Source organism: Aptenodytes patagonicus, chromosome 2 (genome assembly GCF_965638725.1).
Source record: "Aptenodytes patagonicus chromosome 2, bAptPat1.pri.cur, whole genome shotgun sequence".
Lineage (NCBI taxonomy): Eukaryota > Metazoa > Chordata > Aves > Sphenisciformes > Spheniscidae > Aptenodytes > Aptenodytes patagonicus.
Genome location: NC_134950.1, coordinates 138792901 through 138818294, shown reverse-complemented (window position 1 = coordinate 138818294; position 25394 = coordinate 138792901). Strand labels below are relative to the sequence as shown.

General features: G+C 40.7%; 1 protein-coding gene across 1 annotated transcript; it reads left to right on the top strand.

Moving 5' to 3' along the window:
* Nucleotides 1-3253: 3253 nt before the first annotated feature.
* Nucleotides 3254-20666, top strand: TSPAN13 (tetraspanin 13). The gene is made up of 6 exons (XM_076331389.1): nt 3254-3384; nt 15729-15896; nt 17227-17307; nt 18180-18293; nt 18626-18736; nt 19936-20666. Exons 1-6 carry the CDS (start codon nt 3322-3324, stop codon nt 20008-20010), a joined length of 612 nt encoding a protein of 203 aa, XP_076187504.1. The 5' UTR covers nt 3254-3321; the 3' UTR covers nt 20011-20666.
* The last annotated feature ends 4728 nt before the right edge of the window (nt 20667-25394 follow it).

Sequence of the window (25394 nt, the reverse complement as noted above, 5' to 3'; positions counted from 1 at the left end):
TTTCACTCCTCTCTCTCCTTGCAGGCGCGTTTCCTAGTGTACTTTTGTACTGTCTGTAAATGCACGTCAGCAGCATTACAAATGCCCAGCGTACTCTCCCCCCATCACAGTTTCCCATGAAAGAACGACTAATTCACGCTGTTCATAGCTCCTCCTGTTGCCAGCAGTGCCATTGAAAGACACCAAAGAAGGGCAAGAGAACAAAGACTGTGCAAGGAAGCGAAGAATAAGCCTCAGAAAAAAGTGAGGGAAGAAAAGGAAAAGGCATATTCTGCTTTTGGATATGTCTGGCAGCTCTGGATTCATGTAACAGATGGGCGTGCAGAATTTGTCCCCTATAGAGACAAAGGGTGAGGAGGCAAATACTTAGGATCCTCACTCGGACCAGCTATTTCAATAATCTTTAAAAAAAAAAAAAAATCAAATAAACACTATCTATGCTTTCCCTACAGAGAAGGAAAGATTTCCCTCCAACTGCAAGAGAGCCTTTTTATAACCAACAATTTGTAATTATCCATTTAAAAGAATTAAGCCAATTTAGTTCTAGCCAGAATACAAGTGAAGTTCTGCAGCCTGATGGGGAATAGGAGCCACAGACGTACTCCTGACCACTACCAGAAATTACAGCAGTCAGCACAGCCGAATGCTGTAACAGCAAAAGTATTATTCTAAATCGAAACCATATTATTCCAAGTTTGTACTATAACTTGTGAACAGAACTGGAGGGGAAAAAAAAAAAAAAGAACTAGACCCCGGCTACATTCATTTGTCATAGCTCTATTTACTTAAGTGAAGCCTCTGATTACTTATACCAGCTGAACTGTGCTCCAGAGTTTATGCTCAGAGGTGGGTACAAACCAAGTCGCATTAGTCATGGCTAGATGCCTATCTGAAGAAGTAAACCTGTAGTAGGTACTTCTCACCCACAAAGGACTGTAGGAGCTGGGTCCCTTAACAAGAACCACCAGCTTTAATTAAGAAAGTGGAGGTACACCTTTTAATGATTAACAGTGAAAGAGATCTTCTAAGAAGGGCAGTGGATCATAATATTGAATAATTCAGCACTATAACCAAAGCAACAATGGTACAGTAACTTTATACGTGAGCATTTGCAATAAAATCCAACAAAAAACATTTGATATGCTGATGGCTTCTTGTGTTCAGGAAAGGGTATACATTCAAGATACTCCTTCCTATCGAGAGGGCTTCAAACAATTCCTGAAACCAGTCTTCACAACAAAATTAAAAGCAGCTGGTAAAATTGCACTGAAGCAAGTGACTTTATACTGGGCTTCCACTCTTCCAGACTTGGGCCCAAAAGATCAGACCCAAAAGGCCTGACCCAGTAAAGCCAGTAGCTCCAGTCAGTAAATCTACATTCCCAATAGGCCAAATTAGCCACAACATCGTCAGTTTAATTAGCAAGGGGAAAAAAAACACAACAGATTTTTCACTTATCCTGTCACTTGACTCCAGCAGCAGGGATAGTCTGTGTCTGTCAAGTTTAGAAACAAACAGAAAGCTTCAGCAGCTGTTGAGCATTCAGATTTAATTTATGGTCACAAATATTGGAGAATTTTAATTTGTTGCCTGGCTAGCAGCTGAGAGGTAGATATACATCAGTAAAAAAGCGACGAGTCTTTGTTATTGCGTGAGAAAAATATGTATATTATATTTAATTGCAGGAGTCTGGCAAAATATCAAAGAGCATGGAAAAAAGATGTTAAAAAAAAAAAAGAAAAAAGATCTGAGTGACAGACCAGGAAAGACAAAGCCTGCTGCTGTTCAGCCTCTTTCTGTCTCACTGTTGGCAAGGATTATTAGCCTGCTGCGGCTTCCCTTAGCAGACGAAGGCCAGCCAAATTACATAAAACAAAATGCTTTTGGAATTTCCTTCTTAAATTATTTTGATGACAAGTTCCTATTAAGAATTGTTGTGAATTCATCAGAAAGTAGATGCAGCTTCCTCTGCTTACTAGGAACTGACCATCACAACTTCTTCTCTGGCACCAAACCCTGATGAAGTAAAACTACCACACTACGTACCCTTACAGACATCCCAAGGGAGGAACACGTCTCCTTGTCTCTTTGTGAAGCCCAGCAAAAAGATAAGAAGATGTCTTGGACGCTAATCCTGCAACACATGTACACACTGAAGTAGCCGGCAGTTATTAGATTTGTTGTATTATAAAGCATCATACAGAGTCCAGGCCGCAGTGACTGCGGAGATGGGATTTTGAAGGGTCCTAGTGAACTGGGACACCATTCCAGCCAATTAAAAACAGTAACAAAAACTTGGTACTGGCTAGTAGGAAATTATTGATAGAGGCAGACAATTTGGTCTGACTACCTGTAAGCAAAAATATTTAACCCTCAAACTAAGGAAATATACAGATGTAAATACGTAAGAAGAGGCGCAGTGGAAACATGACTTAATACAAATTTTAAATAAAATTTTAAAAAAGAGAAATCAAAATAGATTAATAGCTGGTAGAACTGTAACAGTACTCTAAATACTTCAATGCTCTGGAAAAGTAAATCCCTGGATGCTTCCTTTTGATTACACAGGAGACTAGGTCATCAATTATAGGTATGTACCACCATGGAAGGGGAAGGGAGGAACCTCTCGTTCCCTAAACAACAAAATGGCCGAGGAGATGCCAGGCCTCGTTCAGCCACCCTCAGGTAAGGCCCCAGCAAGTTCCCCTCTCCCCACTCCATCTCGCAGGCAGAGCACACAGCCAGAGACCACCCAACGGTCGCCTCCGGCAGCGGGGCAGGTAGCGCTGCCAGCCCCGGGGGCCGGTGCCCCGGGGCCGGGAGGGGCGGCGGGCAGCTCTCAGCAGGCCGGCCGCGTTCCAGCGCCCCGGGGCGAGGCGGAGGGGGCGAGGCGTAAGCCCCGGCGGCCTTCGTAACAATAGAGGGGGAGAAAGGGGTGCGAGGCCGACACCACCCGCCGATGAAAACTGCCCGGGAGGCCGGGCCGCGTCCCTGCGGCGAGGCCGAGGGTAAAGCCCAGCCCTCTGGTGCGCTCAGATAACGGGTGGCGGGGCCGGCGGGCAGAGCCGCCGCCAGCCCTCCCAGCCCCCTCCGCGCCTCCTCATTTGCATATTTTTACCTTTGCGCTCGGGAGCGGCCAATCAGCGGGCGCGGCGGCGGGCGCCACTCACCTGCTGCGGCCGCGCCCGCTCGGTGGCGGCCGGCCCGGCGCGGCGCGGGGCGGGGCGGCGGCCTCCTCCTCCTGCTGCGCGGTTCCCTGGCGGCGGCGGGGGCAGCAGCGGCAGCGGCAGCGGCAGCGGTGCCGCCAGCGGTGCCGCCGCGATGGTGTGTGGGGGCTTCGCCTGCTCCAAGAACTGCCTCTGCGCCCTCAACCTGCTCTACACGGTGCGTGGTCGCCGCGCTGAGGCGAGGTGACGGGAGGGGCGCAGGCTGCCCGGCGGGGTCTTCCTCGCCCCGCGGGTTCCGCCGCCGGGTAGGGAGGGGAGGTGGCGGGGCTCACTCCGGCCTGAGGCGGCCTCCTTGTGGTGGGTTGGGGCCGGGGGGGGCTCCGAGACGGGGCCGCCGCTCGGTCGCGGCCTCCGGCTGGGGGGGTGTGTCGCACCGGTCAGGCCGGGCTTTGTCACCGCAGGGACGTGGCTCTCCGGGATCAAAATCCACGGCGGTCCGGGAGCGGGCGGCACGGCGAGCGCTGCCTGTCCGGGGGGGGCGGAATGTCTCATCTCCTGCGTCCCCCCGGGCTGGTCTGGGGAGGGGGCGGCCCTGTGGCGAGGGTAGGCCCGGCTCGCCGGTGCCCTTTTTCCCTGTCTGGAAAGGTCGCTGTGCCAACCCAGGCGTGAACGAGTAAGGGTTTATTCTATTATTCCTCAGCCCAAGGACCGGCACCGACATAAGTGCAGTTCGGTGAGTGTCAAGTGCCATGTCTGTGTTTTGGGCCCTACAAGAAGACCCTTACAGACCAAAGCACATTGGAGAGGCAGGGGGGTGCACTGGAGAGGCCCCCAGCCCCTTGGTGGGCAGGCTTCCCTGCTCTCTTCTGGGATGAACTAGCGAGTTACAAAGTCTGGCTGCTTCGGGGCAGTGGGAACATGCACGAGGGGGAAAAAAAGTAGCATGCTAAACTGAAATAACTGAATTGCTGGGGAGCTCCAGGCAGGTGCCTGCTTTTGTTCGGGCAAGTTGGAGGAGCTGTTTCCAACAGAGAACAATAAAATCTCCAGTTGTGGTATAGCTGTGGGTTTTTTCCCTCATTATCTATTTTAAAATGACACAGAAATAGCAAGAAACAGGACTATGTGTAATGGCTTCCTCTCACAGCACTTCTGGAGAGGTAGTATGTCCTCTAATGTTTCATGTTAACAAGCGTGCTTGGGGATGACTTTCGGCAGACCGAAACTGGGGTCATCCAGTGCTTGCGGGCAGTTGTATCAGTGCTTTTCTGAAAGCACTGCCTGATCTGAACTGAAGGCGAGACAGGAGATCAAACAGGTCTAATGCTGTTCATCAGAACAAATGGTTCTCGTAGCTGGCGGCTACTGGACTTGATGGTAATCACCAGGATGGAGCAGGAATGGATGTAGAAGTGCCTGTGCTGAAGCCAGAGTTGTTTGTTATATTCTTTGGTGTATGAGGTGACCCTCGTTCTCTCAGAAAAGAGCGGGACAAAAACCTTAATATAGGAGAGGCTGTTCTATTGCGCATGCTTCGTTGGAGGAGCTTGCAGAGTTGAGTATGTCCCCGAAAAAGCCCCTGGAGCATGTTTGGGGAGCCCAGCCTATCTGCTGTGAAAATCACCGAGGATCCCTGTGATGCTGTGGGTTGCGCATGCTACCCCAGCCAGAACAGAGGGGAGCAGGTAGGCATTGCCTCGTTTGGCATCTGCGGTTGAAAGTAAGTTTAGTGTATGTAGACTGTCATGATGAAGGTAAGTTAGAATCATAGAATAGACCAGGTTGGAAGTGACCTCAAAAGATCATCTTGGTCAACTTTTCGCGGGATTGCCCCATCCCAACAGATGGGTTATAGATGAATTGTCCCATCCCGATTTCTCTTTTCAGTAAACCAGAGGTTAATGCAAGACTTCTTTTTGTTACTGTTGTTATTGCTGTTGTTATTATTATTTATTATTATTATTATTTCTTGAGTGACAGAAGAGTGAGAGAAATCTGGATCTTTCTAACATAATACATGCACAAATCTCATTTTGATGTCATGTGGACAGCAGGTGTTTTTTCTGAAGACACCATCACTTATTCCTACAGCCATATATTAACCAGGTGTAAGGGGTCTGGTAGGTCCTTTGGGCGTATTTGGCCTCAGCAAGGGTGGGTTGATCTTTGGGATCTCTGTAGTTCTGTTTGTGATACCTGTACAATGCACCTATGACCTTAATCTTGCTCTGATGTCTCCTTGAGTAGAATTTACTTTGTGTGTGTCACTTGGTCTCCTTTCGTCTGACCTATGGAGAACATATTCCTTCCCTTCAGCAAAAACATGACTTCTTTGAATTATAGTAACTGGAATATCCGATTGTTATTGCTTGTGTTGCTTATTAATTATAGGCAAGTTACAAGACTAATGCTTTTAAATTCTGAGTTGCAGAAATAACATTTAAGGTGTTCAGTTGGCCTGGTGGAGTTGATCTAGCAAAACATGTGGGCTTCTCTGTTCCTTGGTTAGAAAAAAACCTGGCAATATAAGACTTGGGCTGCAACAGCACAATGAATGATGGGCTTATTTTTTCCCAGCTGGAAAAAAATACAGAAGACAACTAGAGCAAGAACTTCATCATCATCATCTTTTTAAACAATGTTAATTCACAGTAATAATGGATGGGAAGGGAGTAGTCGGGGTAAGAAGGGATATAAGGTCAAACAGGTAACACTTCTTGAATGTTTTTCTAGCTAGCATTGATGTGTCTATCACATGCTTGGAATGAATTAACTCTCAGAACTGTATATTGGGGGTTACAGTTTATATTCTGCTTTTCTTTAAAATGCTCCTAGAATAGGATTTTTTTTTTAATGCTGTCTTGTTTTACTTTTTACAGTGGTGCACCAAGAAAAATATATGTCCTGGCAGTAATAAATCAGTTACTGGTTTAAGGCAAGAAACCAGAAACCCACTAACCTAATTGCTCACTTAACATTCTTTTCAGATGGTACTTTTCTGATGACTTTTGGTTCTTCTCTGGACTAAGTTAATGTCCTTAGGCCCTGATTCTATTTTTAAGTTTACTTTATATGAGTAATTCTGGCATCTATGCTGAGTATTGCTGACTTCAGTATGGTTCCTTATGGGTATTGGAGGAGTAGAGAAAAATAATTGAGACTATTTGTTGACTCAATGTGTATATAATGACCTGTATTGCTGGAATAGTGTCTTACATGGAAGAACTGTCTGCTTACAAGGACCTTTAAAATACCAGTTTTTTGGTATCTGACCAATTTTGTCTTTATTTATTCTATCATATTTACATTTCCCATTGAATGGCAAACCCATACAAACTGTTTAAAATGCCTGTCCACAGAGTTCAGCCAAATTCAAGGATGTGTATGTAACTCAAGACTTCTAATCTTCCAGGTATGAGAACCCTAGATGCTGGCTCCACTAATATTTGCTCACTTTAACCAGACAAGGACTTCCTTAGGTAGACAGTGTTCCTTCCAAGGAAGTCTTGAGTAATTGTGTTGAAGTGTGAACAGTTGATATCTTATTTCAAATCAGATTCTCAGAAAGGAAAGGGAAATTCCTAAGTCCTAGCTAGTGATGAAAGATTGAAGTGGTAGCTGGGCCACAAGATTAAATATTTAAAATAATAAAAAAAAAAAAAATACTGACAGTCAGTTCATTTGGATGGTGTGTGCTGGTTTTGTCACCCGAGCAGCTACTTAATTATTGCTTCAGCAGCAAACATGAACTGTTTGTTGTCAGTATGTAAACATCTTGCCTTTGTTTTGATAAGCAGGCTTTCAGTTTTTCTTACACCTAGAGTGGCCATTTGATTTAAAGTGAAACATATGGTACCTTTACCATTAAAAGTGTGTATTTTTTTGTAGCACAGAGTTCATTCCAAAAGAGCATCCATGTTTCCTCTTAATGCTAGAAAGTACTTTTATCAAAATAATTTACTTTTTATAATACTTTGCTCTCTGAACTTGTTTTCTAGACTGCCTATTAAGTGTCCTGTTTTTTGCATCACTTTCCAAAGCATTGTATTTGAAAGGTTTTTTTTTTTTTTCCTGTTGCTGCCTGTTCTCTGGGTGTAGTATTTATTGAAAGTGTAATTAGTGCGTTTCTGCCCTCTTTATCAAAATTGCTTTTCCTGTATTATGGAAGTATACAAAGATGAGGACAGAAGTTCTCAGATTTGGACAGCATGTGTTTGGCATGGTAGGGTTTTTAATAGTGTTTGTCTTAGCTGCAGCATTCCTGACGCAGAGGGGTGAGCATGTTGCATCTTCCATGCAGATCTGCTAGCTCCATCTCCCTTCTCCCTGCATAGGGGAAACCTGGTGTTAGAGGCAGGGTGAACATCTGGATTTTCCTAGGGAAAGGGAATGTGACTGTTTTCTGTGTTTTCTGGTAATTCCTGACCATTGTAGTGGCTATGCGGAGCCAGGTACTAGCGAACAGGAATTAGAGAAACACAGATCTTGCCTCATGTGGCAATTTCTTTCACAGTGGTAAATGAACCTGTGATCTCTGCATTCAATTCCATTTCGGTTTGTATAAGTTTGTTTGTTCAGAAGCGACCAGTAAATAGCCTGCTATTTGCTGTGTCTGATGGTCTCCAGTCAGCATTTAGGGGTGTCAGCATTAAGAGTTTGCCCCAGCACCAGCCTGTGCTGGGCTGGTCTAGCTCATCATCCTAACTGGATGCTCAGCAGATGGGACAGGTTGCCTTGGAGCCATTTCTGTCATTCTCAAGGACACTTGGAAGGCGGCAGTATAAGCTGTGCTATCTAGTCTTGACGTGTTAATAAAACAGTGGTACAGAAGCTCCCAGGTATGTGGCAGGGAAGGTTAATGTTGGTCATGTCAGTTTAGTCCCGGGGTTTTTTTGTTTTCATTGGCTTTTTGGGAAGGTTTCTATGCTCACACTTGAGAACACAGAAGAGTGACTACAGCAAAAATATAGATACATATTTTAAGATTTTTCGTCAGTGCTTGGGAATGCCTTCAGCTATACTGTGTGTCAGTTTATAGCCAAAGTGACGGTGGTTTGCGGTAGCAGGTCAGAATTGAGACATGTGCTGGCTCTGTAGACCAGGTAAGAGTGGGTTTTGTTTTTTCACTTGCCTTGTGTAGAGTGCATAGTGACATTTGAAGCTGGGAAGGCAGACTGTCTTTAGTGAAAGAACTGGAGAACAACAGGGCACAGAAGGAGGCGGCTATATGGAGCATGGTATGTTTTGGTACCACTGATGTTTTCAGCCATCTTAGCAGTGCAGCTGGACACTTTAAAACCAGCACAATTATTGAGAAGCCCTTTGAATGCCCTGTAGTAGCCTTGTAGCTTAAGTTATTGGTTGTGTTCTTTCTACTGTTGTTTTCGTGTTGAGGGAGACGTATGTGTGGAAGAAGGATCTGTGGGATCACTGAGCTTACCAAAAATGTTTCACAACTTCTTAAAAAACAATGAACAAACAAGCAAGGAAAAGTAAACGTTTCAGAAGATAGTTGTTCCTGCTACACAGCAGAAAGCTTGCATTTCCAAAGACCAGGGAGTATAAAACAGGGGTTAAAATCTCACTGCCATTTTAACATGAAAGAAGCTTGTTACATGGTCAAAAGCAATTTGATCCTAATTATTGGCCAATAACATGAAGAACTCTGAACTAGGCCTTCAGACGGAAAGAACTGGCTTTTGTGATAAGAGACAGGAATGCTGCCTTTCACATAAATTACTTGTTCCACATCATGTGTCTCAAGGCTGTTCAGTAACCAGACTACTGATCACTCCTCATTTAAATAAGTTTTTGCTTTCTGTTAGAAATCCTTGGGAGGTACCAGAGCTTTCCTTACTGCTCAGCTTTTACTGTGCTCTCAGTAAAGCTGAAGAAGTACTGTAAGGAGATAAAGTTGCTTACAGTTTGGCTAGCTTACAGCTGTGATGGAAATCAATTTAGCTTAGTCTTAGCTTGCTAAAGATGCACCACTATATACTGCCTGTTGTTTTAATGTGTTTTTAGATGAAGTGCAGGGGACCAGAAGAATTGTCTTCTAGATTCTCTATGGCTGTGCAGAAATGGTTGGCCAAGTTGAAGGGGAGGGTGGTGGAAATCTCTCCTTCAAAATATATACCATTTGAGGTTTAAACTTTAAAACCCCCTTAAAAGAAGTGGAATATGAACTTATATGTGGAGAGAGAGGTTAGGGAGGATGTGTTTCATCATGTGTGTAATCTCTCTGGTTTTAGTTCCTGTTCCATATCCAGCCTGACAGCTATTCTGTAAATATTTCCTTTACTGATACCACTGTAAATGCTATGTAATCTCTTTACCTGGGGAATGGTGAGGCTGTATTTCTTGAAATTTACGTTCTGAAATGCAGTTTTTACTAACTCCTTTTTGGGCTAAGGCTACAAGAAAACAGTGAGAACACTAACTTGTGCGTATGACTTCCTTCCTAGCGAGCACTCCAAGCTAGTTGAAATGCTGAAAAGTTGCTAGTTAGTCAAAAAAGTAGATTTGCTTGTGGCTTGCTGTTGAAGGAAGGAGGAACTGGTTTTGGCATTTGAATTGTTTCTCAGTGGCGTTGTCTAGAGAAATCATTTGTCCTATCTTGTTTTCGTTTTGTAATGTAGACTATAAGCTTGTGGATAAGTATACAAGGGGTAAGTGTAAAGAGAAATACATTTTTTTTCAGTACAGGAGTGAGCGAAATAAGCAGCTATGTGCACAGGAGAACTTGGATTTAAAGAATAGAGTGAATTAGGAGAAGTTTGGTTTTTTTTGTGGAAGTAGTAATTTATGCAGCAGTAAGGGGAAAGAAAACCCCGACAAGTACAGTAAAAGCTAATGCTTTAATCATGTTAATAAGAAGTTAACTGGAGAACAGAACGATCAAACTTGTGATGACTTTACCTCTGTGACAAAGAAATTCTTCTTTGTCTAGAAATTGTTATTTTTGAAAAAATATGTATGCCAAATATATGGAAGTCACTTAAAGTGGAGTCTGATCCATTCCACTGATCTTGAACTTACAGTCCCTAAAATCTTTCCTATAGAGATGCTGACATTGGAGTAACTCTGTCTATTGGCAAGGTGCTTGATTTTCGTAAATTTTTTTTTTTTTTTTTTTTTTTTGACTCCATAGAAGAAGTACTCGCTCTCATAGTGAAAACTACTGATCTCCACTTAGGATTTTTGCTACCTATAGGTTTGTTCTGGTAAAGCATTTACTTAATTTCAAATTGATGAGTTTATATATTGGACTATGCTAAGCCCATGTTTGCGTGTTTGCTTTTTAAATAAAGTTGCTAGAGTTTGCGTTGATGGAGAAGATAGTATATAGTAAATGAGGATATTAAATTTAAAATACTAGCTGTCACCCTCACACACTTCCCACGGCTCTGTGTTGCTTTTCTGGTTTGTGGACAGTATACGATTATAGCATCTTTCTGTGAGACAGGTTGCTCCAGCTTGAGATTGTAATAAATTCTTTTGCTCTTAATGCCTGTTGACTTTCTATGTAAACATGCCTTAAGTGAATGGGACCTTTTAAATCACTTCTGAGAACAAGACTTGTACTTGTGGTTTTGAAGCTCTGTAAGTACTTCTGAAGAATCATTCATTGCTCTTTTATTGAGAGACCTTCTTACTGCTTGTAAGAAGGTGTTTTGTTGATATGGAGTTTAGGAACTTGTGGTACTCTCTGTTTAATGAGCTAGACGGTACAGGAGAGTCCTTGGTCAGTGCTAAATCTGTCCCTTATCTGCCTGTTAAGACTTTGATTTTTGATGTGAAGAGTGGCAAAACTTCCATGGTGGAAGAGCTGGCTGTGGTGTGTGGGAGTGTTGGTTCGAAGGGACTTCTGGGGCTCATCTATCCAGGCTCCTGCTCAGAGCAGAATTATGAATAACACTCATTTGCCAGCTGTGGCTTTGTCTACTGAGTCTTGAAAACCTCTGAGAACAAAGATTATCAACTCTCTGAGTATGACACCAAACCGCCTTGCAGATGTGTTTTCTAATGTCCAGTCTGAACTTCCCAAGCCATTACTTGTGGTTGTTGCCTCTTGTTTTGTGGTCGGTCAATAATGAGAAGAGTTTGCCTCCATTGTTTTTGTAATGTGCCTTCAGCTTCAGTTGCTATTAGATTATCCCTAGGCTGCCTCGTTGTCAGACTAAACAAACTCAGCTCCATCACCTGCTTCTCAAACGTCATCCTCAAGGCTCCAGGCCATTTTGGTGACTCTTTCCAGGTTCTCAAATTCCTTCTCGACCTTGGGGGGCTTGAAATAGGACACAGTATTTGAGCTGCAATCTCACCAGCATTGAGTTTCCTTTGATTGCACTCCTCTTGGCTTTCCCTATTTGCAATGAGAGCAGACTTTTGACTCATATTCAACTTGGCAACCGGTGTGATCCCCAGGTCTATCTCAGTAAGGCTGTTGTTCAATTGGTCTGTTCCCAGGCTCCACTGAAGAATTTTGGAGCAGAATTTTGCACTTTGTGAGGTTCCTGTTGGCTCATTCCTCAAGTTTATCGAGGTCCGTCTGAGTTGAATCTCTATTTGGAGAGTCAATCCCTCTTCCTCGTTTAGTATCATCCATGAATTTTCTGAGGATTCATTCTGTCTAATCACCCGGGTTGTTGATGAAGATACTGTATAACATTGGTCCCAGTATCAGCCTTTGTGGTGCTCCTTACCCGCTACCAGCTGGATGCTGAGCCATCGATTGCTACCCTTTAAGCTCAGCAGTCCAGCCTGTTGTCATTCAGTCTAACAGGCCATTTCTCCAACCCACGCCTTTTCAGCTTACTAATGAGACTACTGTGGGAAACTGGATCAGTCCTAATCACTAAAAACTGGACTGTGATTTCATGTATTTCTGGTAGAGTTATCAAGCAGATATTTGACGTGTTAGTAACCAAAGCTAGCTTTATGTAAGTGACGCTGTTTTCTTTGGGGGAGTTTTGGTGCTGTGAAATACGGTTTCAGTAAAATAAAACGTGGCATTCAGAAGCTCCGTAGAGAGTCCTCTTTCCTTTATTTAACAGAAATATGTGACTTTTTAATAAGTAAATAAAGCTTGTACATTTACAATGTACATGATACTCATTTAAAAGTAGTTAGGGTCACTAAGTAATTTTGTTTCAAGTACGTTTTACTACAAAGTCTTAGCAGCTTCACTTTTAGAAATATTGCATCTAAATCCTTTTATTTCAAAACACTGGAATAAGCATTGTTGAGTAGTCATTTCTAGCAGCTAAACAGTGGCTAATACTGTGAGCCTTGCATTGTTTTATAAACTTGTAAAACCTCTTGCCAAAACAGCTTAAATTATTCTCCTGTTTGTAGTAGTATGCGTTTGCTTTAGTTTTTCATTCTATGGCCTTATAAAACTATATAAATATATAGTTTCATTGCTCAACATTCAGATTGTCTAATCCAAACCTGAAAATGAAGGAATAACCGTCATTTCATCTTTCAGTCAACGTGCAGAGGAGGCAGGAACTTAATACTAAATCTGTTTCTGGAATGGTTTGTAAACCTGCAGTCTCCACTTCATTTTGAAATATGAGGTCAGTTTTCCACAATTGTAAGTGGCCGAAATTGGAGTAGCCGATAGTTATTTTGATCCAAATCATGTATCTGACTGGTTACAGTGTTTTCACATAGCTTGCCAGCCAGAGCCCAGTAACATGGACCTGTGATCATACTGAATTTCCAGATGTTTTAAGGAATTAGGCAATGGACAACTTTGTCATGTGAAAGAAGAGAAATACAGCCTTGGTATTGTGGAGGTAAAGGTTGAAAATGAGGCTGATGACTCTAAGACTAGAATGTGATCAAAAGAGAAACTAAACTATTTTATGTTGTTTTATTTTTCAAAGCCGGTCACCCAATTCCTGAAAATCTGGGGTTCAACAATGGGTTTAAAAGCCAGAGAGGGTTTTTTTCCACTTGAAAACCATAGCCGTTCTAGATTCAGTATGTGGCTCTTTCTACCACAAAAGCTTTTTGGGCCAGGGGATCATGGTAATAACTTCTAGTGTCATACACACTAATTGCAGGTACATATCCTCAGAATAATGGAAGCTGAGATGAGTAACAGCAGCCAGAAGTAACCGGTACACTGCAACACACGCACTGCATTTATCCAATAGGTGTTTTAAGCACAGATTTTGTTTAGGTCTCTTCTTTTGGTTTTGATACTTTAAGAATAAAGCTCATTTCATCTAATTGTTTTAGACATCTTATGAAATGAGCAAAGAGCTGAACAAATACACATTTTGGTATCCTGGAGGCAGATTGGTGAAAATAAAGATTTGCAGTCATAGCTCGTGCAGGAGAAAGAAGTATTGGTGAAAATCACTAGGAGCAAAGTTTCTTCTGCTTTTTTTTGTGAAATAAATTGAAATTTGACTTTGCCTTTGAGATTTTTTTTTTTTTTAAATGAGATAACACTTTGAAGAGTTATGTAGTGGCAGTGTGAGTTCAGTGCTTAGAAGTTGATGCAAAGGTGGACATCAGCCAGCACTTTGTGATTGGAAATTGGGTTATGTGATTTCTTTTGTTGTTCACTTCTGACACTTATGTGGAAAAACGAATCTTCCCAGTGGTATGAGACAATGAAATAAAGTGAATTGGCATAGATGAGAACGGGTAGATCTTACACTTAACTGTCTGATTAGCAAGGCTAATTTTTAACATAACATCAGGAAGTTTATAGCCTTGTGCAGCATGCATTCAGAAAATCTGTCTGTGGCAGAGCCAAGGCCTTTTGTTTTGTTTTATTTTTTTCTTCCCCCTGTCTGTAACTAGATTCACGATATCTTGGCCCGGTGTTTTGGTTTTAACTAAACATAGTGATTAAGGCTTTTTAATCCTAAAACTCTACTGGTATTGAGCAACTCCTTTGAATTTTATGTTGTTCTTTTGTCTCTTCACATGGTGAGAGAGAGGTGTAGGTATGATAAATATTCTCCCTTTCTTCTTACAGACTCTCTTAAATTTCTCCTGTGGATTTGGTAAAAACATCTTTTGAGGCGTATTCGTGTGAACGTGCGAAAAAAACACCCACTGTGTTTTGATCTTGATGAGCATCACTATTTGTTTTACTAGCTCTCTTGATGTTATCTTCGACTTCCATGTTTCAAAAGCAGCATTACATAGGTCAGCCTTCTAAAAGGTACTTAAGTTGAAAAAATACACAGACATATTTGGTATTAAAACCAACAAAAGTGCCCTGCTGTAGGGTAAGTATACTGAAATGATGGATAAGTTGGAAATTTCCTCTTTTTTATTTTTTCACCCCTCTGGATAAGCAGTAGAACATTGTGAGATACACTTGCTTACCAGTTTCCATTCAAACAAGACCGAAGCGCTTGCTCTGTATTTGTTGTTGAATAAAGCCAAGTAGTTGGACTAGACTAAGCACCTACTGTTTTGTTTTGGGGTTTGTTTGTTTTTTTTTTTTAAATAATGATACAACTTCTGGGTATTTTTTGGTGAGGTCAAGGGTTTGGAAAGTTAAAACTTGCACGTTGAATTGGTGTTATTTAACAGAGAATGTAATGGGCGATATGTTATACATAGGTCTAACTGTTTCAAACAAGAGATTAGGCATCTTGTGTATTGGACATCTGGATTGGCTTTTTCTGCTGCTTCCCTCCTGCTGTACCTCATTACAAATGTCTCTGCAGCTTTTCGTGTTGGAATTTTCTTTTGTTCTGTGTTTTTTTGGCATGGAAACAGGAAAGGCTGGAGCTTCCTGCCCATATAAACAATAAATCCCAGTAAACTAACTGGGACAGATTCTGCCTGCTTTCCCTGAATACCATCTTTAAAAGGAATGAAACAGCATAAGAGTGTTTTGGGTATTGAAATAGGATTAACTTCATAATAGAGCTGTTTTCTTGAAGAAATATGTAGCGGAGACAGGGCACCTTTATTGCTTTACTACATGAAGTCCTTGAGATACAGATCTAAAAAAGTATTTTTGTGTGACTTTAACTGTTGTGTTATATCATCAACTATGTAGAAGCTTCTCTAAGGAATCAATACAGCTGTATTCCTGATTACAGTAAGTTTTGGCAAAGTGCACTTTTGTACATGTTCAAAGCTGTGGAGCTGTGTATCCTATTTTCTTTAAATACACTGCCTCTGTTTCAGAAAACATCTGGAATTTTCATTCTTCCATTCTGTGAATTAAATCCGATGACTTTAGCTTATTTGTCAATTCTGTTACAATCTACACTTCAGTTTAGTGTCTCTAGTCAGTCACAGATAACGCAGCATGGCTTGACACGTAGGTAGCTTAAGTTGTAACAGCTCCACATTAACAGTGTTGAAGAATATGTGTGCCTTAAAACATCTGGAACTGAAGTTATCTTTACAATGAAGTGGAGGATTGGTTTGTTTAGGGTTGTGCTGCTTCTCTTTGAACTGGAAAAAAACCCCTGTACCTTTCTAATTAACTTTAATGTAAAGAATGTAGCTGTGTGTAGGTTGAGCCTCTTTTAAAATGTAGACTAACTTTTTGTTTTCTCTTCCCTCCAGCTGGTAAGCCTGCTGCTGATTGGAATTGCGGCATGGGGAATCGGCTTTGGCCTCATCTCTAGTTTCAGAGTTGTTGGAGTGGCAATTGCAGTAGGAATCTTCCTCTTCCTTATTGCCTTAGTCGGATTAATTGGTGCGGTGAAACATCACCAAGTATTGCTATTCTTTGTATCCTTCTAATGCATTACATGGACCACAGCTTGGTTCAAGCCGTGTAAACAACCTGCTCTGTCAGCTGAGACTGATGTGGAAAGTGCTTCAGAAACAGAACAGAAATTCACACTCTTATTTTGGTCAAGTGCAGTCTAAATGAAACTTCCTTCCCATTTAACTTTATTCCAGCTTCCTTTTTTTCTCTCTTGTTTGTGCTCTGAAGACAAAAGTATTCACGTCTCCTTTTTTAAAAATCAAAATATTTTAATTTTTGAGAGCTTTTTACGGTGGGTCACTGCGTCACAGGTGCCTCTTACTGTGTGCTAAACCATACACCAAACTAGAGTGTGTGAACTATTAATGTTTAATGGTAGAGAAAGGTGATACGTCCAGATAGCAAGCTGGTTGTAGCTGGCAGGGGAATGCGTTGTGGGTAATACAGGCTGTCAAGAAGCACTTTCTTTTCATACGGAGTCTTTAATTGTGAATCCAGACTGGAAATGAGTGCAGGCCTTCTCAGTGTGCTTTGCTGCCCCTTTATGCTTACTGACTCTTTGTAAGCAGTCTGTAGTGCTGCCTTGCATAAAAAAATTGATCTGCTTGGATGAGAGAAGACATTCATCAGATAAAATTCTTATTTTTCTTGTTGAGGTGTATAAGTATTTCGTGTTTCCACTTTACAAACAGTTTAATTGTGTGAGATAAGTATCTGCCTCTGAACATATGCCTCTGAACATAGCGGCCAAATTGTGAAGCCAGTGCCTGACTTTCAAAATGTGATCATTAGTATCAAAGTTTGTTCTTTTTGTTTTATACTGTTTTCAGGTGCATTAGTCCAAAAGCGTGCGAGGCTATGTTCCAAAAGCAACTCTCACTTTTTTTTAATCTAGGCTAAAGTTACCGTTTGTAATTAATTACAAGACTATGTCATTGAAGGAAAAAAAATTCCGAATATGCAATAGCCAGAAGAGTATTTTCTTTACTACTGTATTTAAGTGAAGTATCTTGAAATGACAACATGAGTCCCTAAAGCTGGAGAAATTGGCTGTAGATTTCTCTCTCTCAAAGCTCCTTTTATTAACTTCTCTGCTCGTGTTGTCTTGCTAGGCAAGGAACACCTAACCCAGAAATACCAGCTATGTATAGTAGTAGCCCAAAAGAGATAATATATGGTGATTGAGTTCTGGGAACATTATTTGGGTCATCTTTTCCACATCCAGTCAGAATTTACTTCTATAGTTCTTGTGTTTTAAAGGACCTATTGTTATCCAGTGAAATAAGGAATACCATTAGGCATCTGTGTTATAAAAGCAAAATTAATTTGAGACTTAACTACTATTTCCAGTACATGATTATTCTTTTGCTAGTCTTTATTGTCCAGTTTTCTGTCTCCTGTGCCTGTTTGACACTAAACAAGGAACAGCAGGTAAGAAAAGTTTCCTGACTTATATAATACTTATAATACTATAAATATATATGTACATACACACACACATATATATTTTTAATATATATACACACATATAGTCTTCCACAAAATGGGGAGAGCGTATTTTAAGAAAATCAGCATTATCCTTTTAAATAAAGACTAGACCGCAGGCAGTGCTTGGCTGTGGTAGCTAGAAAGAAATATATCTGGGTTCTAAAATTACTTTCAGAAAACAATTTTTTAAAAATGACAGCTTTTAAAGCTTCCTGTGTAGGTTTATGGTCACAAGAGTAGCAGCATGAAATCTTGACTCCCTTACGTGTTCAGCAATTCCAGATAAGCTGATGAAATCTACAGTAATCATAACATAAAGATGATAAAGCCACTGAATTGTTCTCGTGCAACTGAAAAGGTTGTGACTATATTAGGAACAGAGGCGACCCTTAAGTGTGAAAGTAAAACCAGCTTCCATGGGGTATGGAGACTAATTCTTAACTGCATAAGAAGCAGGCAAGGGTACAGTGACTAAATAATCAGCTTCCTACATGTCAGTGCACTATTTGTTTAAAGTCTGAGCAGTCCCAGTTAGATTAGTTGCATGTCCCATTACTAGTGCTCTTACTGGGTTTAGGAAAAAGAAAGGAAGAAAATTAATTATAACCATGAATGTGCTGCTGCTAGGTGCTGCTATTTCCTTAGCTACACAGGCTGTTTGAACATTCAAGTCATGCTTTAATATATTAATCCTGTTAGACTTCAGGGTCTGAAGGTTTTAGTTAGAGAATTATCAGCTTGGCCTAGTATATTGGTTTCCAATGAAATGCAAACCAGTTCAATTAATATAATATGTATTTGCTTATGCCTTCTAGAGTCAACTTCTAGAGGTGGGATGGAATAACACTAAAAGTGCAAGAACAGATATTGAGAGAAATCTGAATTGTTGTGGATTCAGAGTTTTTGATGTGAATGAAACCTGCTCCTCTGTAAGTTCTTCATGAAAAAACTTAAAATTTCATTGTGTTTGTTCAAATATGTACAACTGTTCTCATAGTTGCAGAAAGCAGAGGTTTTTTAAGAAATGTGTAAGGTAGTTGTTATAATGATACTAAGCTCTTTAGTTAACATTGGAAACATAATCACACAGCACCCTGTGAAGGTTGTACTCCATTGTCATTTATATACTTGCGTTTTTGGGGTCTTTTAAAACTGCTAGAGTTTTGTCCATGGCTGGCAGTCTTTTATAGAGCTAACTAGATGCTTTCAATCAATGAAGTGTCATCAGAAAATGGAGTGCAATTCTCTGTATCTGCTACAGGATTGTTTTAGAAGTCGCCAGTGTCAACCATGTGCACCGATAATAGAAGAATATTCTGGAATGGTGCTGAGATTTGTTGGAGGCATAGGACTCTTCTTCAGTTTCACAGAGGTAAGTGAGTAGGAGGTTAGAAAATTGAGTGCTTTTTCCCCACTTTTAAGGCTTTGTTTTGTGAAACAATTTTAGGGGGTTTATTACAGGAACTCTCAGTACTATCTCAGGGGTCAAATAACTAGGTCAAATTATAGGCTATCAGCTTGCTGAAGTATGCTAAAAGGAGGGCTTGTCTTTATTCAACACTGGGAGTTCTTGCAACTTTATGTTATTTAGACTACAAGCCGCAACTAGATACCACATTAAAATGTGGTGCTATAAAGTTTAGGTTTTGCAGAAAGTTAGCTATTCAGGTTTACCATTCTCCAAAAGTAATAAAAAGAGTGCCATTGCTTTACCTTGTTCCCCTGTTCTTCCTGCCTCCCCCCACCTGTGCACACACAGAGTCTTTGGGGTTTTTTGGATTTGGGATTTTTTTTTGCGCCTCCTCTAGTGCAAAGATATAGTTTCATGATGAGTGGACTGTATTTTAAACATCAGGTTGAAAAGATCTTTTGACTCTTTGGTTTAACGTCCAGATGATACATATACTTTATTGATTGGTGAATAAAAATCCTCAGAGCGGGTCTTTCATAACCCCACAGTAGAGCATGTGAAGATACACCTCCTGCTGCTTAGTGCAGTTTTCAGAAGGTTTGTAGATATTACAGCAACAAGAGAGAGAGAGCAACTTAAACAGAATCACTCTGACATCTGCCCTCAATTTCTCTACTAAAAACGTGAAGCTGCTGGGAGGGGGGAAGGTGGTTGGAGGGAATGACAGGATTTGAAAATGTACTAGAAAAATAGCCTTATAGTTAAGTGGTAACTGTAAAATGAAACAATTTGCAGGATTTGTTTATCATTACACTAAAAACAGGTTTATGAATATTTATCATTTGGGGAGGGGAAGACTAATTTAATGGTAGGCATGCCTATGAGAAATATTTCGCATTGCATTGTGGATACAGTTTCGGCTTTTTTGTATTGTTCTTCTCTCTGTTGCTAGGTATGAATTCTTTCTGAGAAGGTGCATTCTTTTTTCTAATTAAGAAAGCCGGTGTGTGATTGTGCAATTTTAGCAATAGTAAAATATCCTAAACTTGTGTACTGGAAATTCATTGTCAGGATTTTATGTTTAAAACAAATTTTGTAAAACTGATGGAAGATGGGGTGGAGACCCTCTGCTTAATAATATCTTTGGTTTTTGTTTTCAGATTCTGGGCGTCTGGCTGACGTATAGATACAGGAACCAAAAGGATCCCCGTGCAAACCCTAGTGCATTTCTTTGATAAGTTTATAAAGGACTGAATCTTCTCTCTGCACGCTCTACTTCAAAATACTGATTCTCTATAGTTTGGTATTTCTCCATAATAGGTATTCTACATGTACCCAAAAGAAAACTTTAGTTCCGTAAGAAATTTGTAGTTTTCATGTTTAATTTCCCACTATTTTTCTTTTAAGAATCTCTGTCTTGAAGTAGACTGGTGCATTCAGTAGCTGGGCAGAGTCAGACTGCTGCTCTAAGCTGGTTAAGTAACTCTGTTAAGACTTTGGTAATTGATGTGGTGAACTCTATACAGTGAATTTTATAGCACTACTGGCTTCTCTGGTGTCCAAAAAAACCCAAAAGTATTTTCTGCTGTATTCACTGATTACAAAAAATAACATGATTTCTCATTAAAATGATAAAAATATATGGTGGATGGCTGGACTGTATGATTTAGTTAGGCTTTAGGATGAACTCTAGTCAACTTTTTTGTCTTAATAATGGTCTCCCACTTTGGTGTTAAGGTAAAAACAGAAGCTGAAGTTGTTATTTTCTGTAGTGCACATAAGTGTATGTTAATGAGTACTGTAGTCTTCACCCCTCCCCTTCCCTGTTTGTTTTGGCTTTCTGGTAGCTTTAGAATTTTGTTGAGAATAAAAATAATTCTTTACTTTTTAATGGGTATCTTCACTATGAGAACAATGAATGAAGGAAACCAGGAGAATGTAATCTGCAGCTGATTAACTTGAAACTTCTTTTTTCTTTGACCAGTGAATGAAGTTTGGTATTTGCACAACATGGGAATCAATAGTGGTCTGTCATCTTTAATGTAAGAAACTTGATGTCTGGAAAGTTGTTGTACAGCTATTTTTTCAGATGGTGTAAAATTATTGTTGTAATAACTCAGCAGTGTATATTCCTCTGTCATCCAGCTGACAGTCTCGATTTAATGAGAGATTGAAAAATTGAATGATGTGTAAAAAAAAAAAAAAAAAGAAAAAAAAATAAAAAAAAGTGATGGTTTTCAGTAGTTTGTTTTTAAAAAAAAAAAAGAAGAAAGAAAAGAATTAAAGTTAAAATGGTACATTATCCATGTAGTAAGTGTTGTCTGAGCTGAAGGAAAGCATGGTCCCTCTTCCAACCTGTAATAGAAGTGATGCATCAACTGGAACATCAGACATCTAAACACCCAAGGTGCATAATGTTCCATTTGTTTCTAATCACACTGAATTGCAGACCTGCAGTGCACTGTTTCTTCATTCAGTTGCTGCTTCTGGTGTGGTAGGCCGCTGCTGTAGCCTGAAAGACAGTTCTGCAGGCAGAAAAGGGGAAGAGTTAAGGCCATTAAGGCCAGCAGCTGAGTGAGGTGGAAAGGAAGACAGCGAGGGCAGACAGAAGTGGGTTCTCATACAGTCTCCCTTTACTAGGGAGATGCCTCCTTGCTCCTGCAGGAAAAAGAAGTTGAAATACATGCCCATGAGAACACTTTCAGACTTTGATGTGCCCAGTGCTCCTAAAGAAGGAATTGTCTTGAGGTTTCGAAGGGGAAGAGTTGAACCTGAATGCAGAGGGATGTTGAGAACTTGCTAAAGACAGCTCTTCAGGTGTAGCTGATTCTTCAACATCTGCTGTCAGCGCCATCTCCTGGTGCTTGGTCTGTGAATTACTGCTTCGTATGTGGAGAAGTATTGGTGTCCGTTTCAAGCACATACTTGTACGTTCAGTGTAAGAGCCTACTCACGTACTGAAAGACCTTAAGAGACTTCAGACGATTACTGAAGTATAATGTAAATGCACAAAGCTTTTTTTTTTTCCTCAAGTGCTGTCCTGTTTAAGCAACTAACTAGCCATTCTCAATACATGTCAAGAGGATGGTGATCATCTCGTGGCTGTCTTTAGCAACAGTTAACTTTCCTAATCTAGACAGGCTCCATATTTTGTACATCACTGTAATAAATTAAAGGAGGAGTCTTACGGAGAGGTTGTATGAAGCTTAAAATAATACTACATTGCTGCTTCAATTTTGACTTTTTTCATAATTGTTTTTAGTGCTTAGTTATGGGTGGGTCTGGTTTCATAAATATGGTAGGTGATACTGGAGTGTAAATGTGCATCACTGAGAAAATACTGAAAATGTTACTACTTTAGAAACTCTCATGTCTCAGAACCCTTAGTATGAATTTGTTTTAGTAGTCAAAAGACAGATCAGTGGATCGTATGGTTTGAAGTTTTTCTGCTGTATTAATAATACTTTCTCTCTTTAATATTGTGATTTAAAAATAAAAAAACCCACAAACCCTGAAATTCACATCAGAGATGTGGATTCACTTTCAGAGCCTGATTCTTAAGGGGGGCAATAAAACACATTGAGTCTGACTTTGTTTGGAGGTGGGGGGGAAGAGAATAGCCTCCCGCAGGAGAGGTCTGACTCGCATGTCAGTATACAAGGAATGTTCTGATGTGTTGAAATAGAGAATAGAGCATTTTTTAAAAATTTATTTATACCTATTCTTGGTGGGTTTTGTCTTTGAAGTTTGCTTTGTTCATTGCTTTGTCTTTCCTCTTGAGAAAATAGTTTTGGTCATATAAAGATGTCTTTGGTTTGGTTTCTAGAGAGGCATTTGAATGTTTATCTGACTGCTTGAGAATTGGACTGAATTGTAACCGGATTTTCTAGAAGCTATTTACAGCAGCAGAGTATGAAAATAACAAAGCAGTTTAACTTGGAGCATTCTTAATGCTTACATTAGATGTCTTTTGACCTTAGTTACATTGAAATGCTTTCTTAAAGTTGGTTATTCTGGAAAAAGTAGAAACCTGTCTTGACTTCTTTCAAGACACCTATGCATTTTTATCACATAAAAATAGCTGGCTATAAAATAATAAAATATCATTCTTCTGCATCTGTGTAAGAAAGTGAATCCAGCTCTTAACTAACATGGTGATACCACTGCACAGCATCTGACTCCTCTCACATGAAAGTAACTATTACAAAAAGAAAAAGCTTGCATAATTTGAATTGATACCTGTAAAAATGTACCTTAAAATCTGTAGCTGATAAGTGAATAGGAATGTGCTAGTGTTACTAGCTTGCATTATTATTTTTAGGCCTAATTATTTAAAGACTGTCTGAACGGTAGTGGAATTGCTGGAAACCCTATTCATCTTGTACGCTTCAGGTTACTGAGCATGTATACTTCAGAAATTATTTTCCCAGGTTTTCTGAAGAAAAAGATTTTTTTTTTTTTTTTTTTAAGGTAACTCTGCTTAGCTTGATGCCTCTGTAGACCTAAATAATCTGTATTTAGAGGAGAGAATGAAAAGAGCAGAATTAAGTTGACCATTTACGTATTAAGATTCTTGAAAATTTGGCTGAGGTGAAAAGCAAACTATAAAAACATAGCATTGAGTGCAAAAAATGAATTTCAGATTAAAAAATTAGTTTCTTGATACTTGCAGGCTGATCTGGCTTGCGTATTTGCATCTATAGCATGTAGACTAGTAGACCGTTGTAGAATACACCTTGTATCCATTTGCTGGATATTATCCTTAGCATCAGTACATTTGCTTAAGAAAACGATGCTACTTCAGTAGAGTTATAAAAACAGACTTTTTAAAATGTGATGGCATGGGCAGCAGCTTTTGTTTTGTATCAGATACACAGCTCTAGCAAGTGAACTTTGGGTCGAGTAGATAAAAGATGATTCTGGTAACCAATTGCTGCATCCTCCCTCTGTGCTGTCCCTCTGCTCAGTGGTGTAAACACCTTTTTTGCTTTTTGTGGCTGATAGCTGCTTCTAGAGAATATTTCTGCCCCCACTGCATCCTTTTTTTGCCCCGTCTTCTGCTTGGGAAGGAAGGGAAAGACCTTTCTGCAGCAAGGAGTTTCCTCATCACAGTTAAAGGATGCTGCGGTAGAAAGGAACGTCTTACTGAACTGCTGAAGGAATACTCAGTTGCACGTCTGGGGCCATTTCCAGGTACCACTTGAGATTTTGTGGTTGGTAGGGTTCACGTAGCTTGCTGAAGGTGTATTAGCAGGTGCCTTGCTTCTAATTTTGTTGAGCAATTCCCTTGAGCCGAAACCCTTGCTTCTCTTGCTTGTCCTACCCTCCCAAGTGTATTTCTCTATTGTGATTATCATCATGACTGGTAGTGGCGGTAACGGTAATAGTCGTGGTAATAATGGCTGACATTGCCAAAAAGCTGAGAAGACAGTGCAGGTATAGTCCTGGGCAAAGTGTTTCTCACTGCTGCTGCTGAGTTCTTAAGATATTTGAGGTTGGAAAGGCTCCTTTTGGCCTAAGGCTTGAGGTGGTGTGTACTCCCGTGGTGTTCAGCTGCAGGGTTTCTTTTAGTTCTGAGTTCTCTCATCACAATCAATCAATCACAAGCCATAACACAATCATGAAACCAACCATATACTCAATGCAGTATCACTTCTATTAATCATCTCAAGGCTTTACTGAATTCTGATGTAAGCAGGAATCTTTTAAGGGAAACAGTTTTTATCTTTAAAAAAAAAAATTCAAGTAAATAAGGTGATCCTCAGATTACTTCAGAATGCAGCCAGTTTGAAAAAAGAAACAAAAAAACCATATAACCATCCTCTAGTCTCAAGTACTTTTCTGTAAAAGGTTTGCACTTCTTGTTATCTAACTAAAGAAAGGGCTGATAATGAGAGCTCAACGTAGGTTGGCACTATGAGAAAATACGTGGAGATAAAGCAGGCTGAGCAATACAGAGCTTAGCTAGCTGCTGAAACGGGAGATAAAAAGCTGCTTTCCTCTACTGGGGTTGGCTGAGTAGAGTTAATTTTCTTCATTGTAGCTTGTATGGTGCTATGCTTTGGATTTCTTGATAACACAAGGATGTTTTAGTTATTGCTGATGCTTACACAGCATCAAGGTCTTTTCTGCTTCTCACACCACCCCACCAGCGAGTAGGCTGGGGGTGCACAAGAAGTTGGGAGGGGACACAGCCGGGACAGCTGACCCCAACTGACCAAAGCGATATTCCACACCATATGACGTCATGCTCAGCATATAAAGCTGGGGGAAGAAGAAGGAAGGGGGGGATGTTCGGAGCGATGGCGTTTGTCTTCCCAAGTAACGGTTAGGCGTGATGGAGCCCTGCTTTCCTGGAGATGGCTGCACACCTGCCTGCCGATGGGAAGCAGTGAATGAATTCCTTGTTTTGCTTTGCTTGTGCGCACGGCTTTTGCTTTACCTGTTAAACTGCCTTTATCTCAACCCATGAGTTTTCTCACTTTTGCCCTTCCGATTCTCTCCCCCATCCCACTGGGGTGGGGGGTGGGGGGGAGTGGGGAGTGAGCAAGGGGCTGCGTGGGGCTGAGCTGCTGGCCGGGGTTAACCCACAACAGCCATTTTCCATCCAAAGGGCTTA

What these genes read in the sequence shown, in the direction of transcription:
- TSPAN13 (XM_076331389.1), top strand. Translation starts at nt 3,322, where the DNA reads ATGGTGTGTGGGGGCTTCGCCTGCTCCAAGAACTGCCTCTGCGCCCTC. An exon ending in ACCAAGTATTGCTATTCTTT is followed by an intron (nt 15,897 to 17,226) that starts GTATCCTTCTAA and finishes TACTATTTCCAG; the next exon opens with TACATGATTATTCTTTTGCT. An exon ending in CACTAAACAAGGAACAGCAG is followed by an intron (nt 17,308 to 18,179) that starts GTAAGAAAAGTT and finishes TATGCCTTCTAG; the next exon opens with AGTCAACTTCTAGAGGTGGG.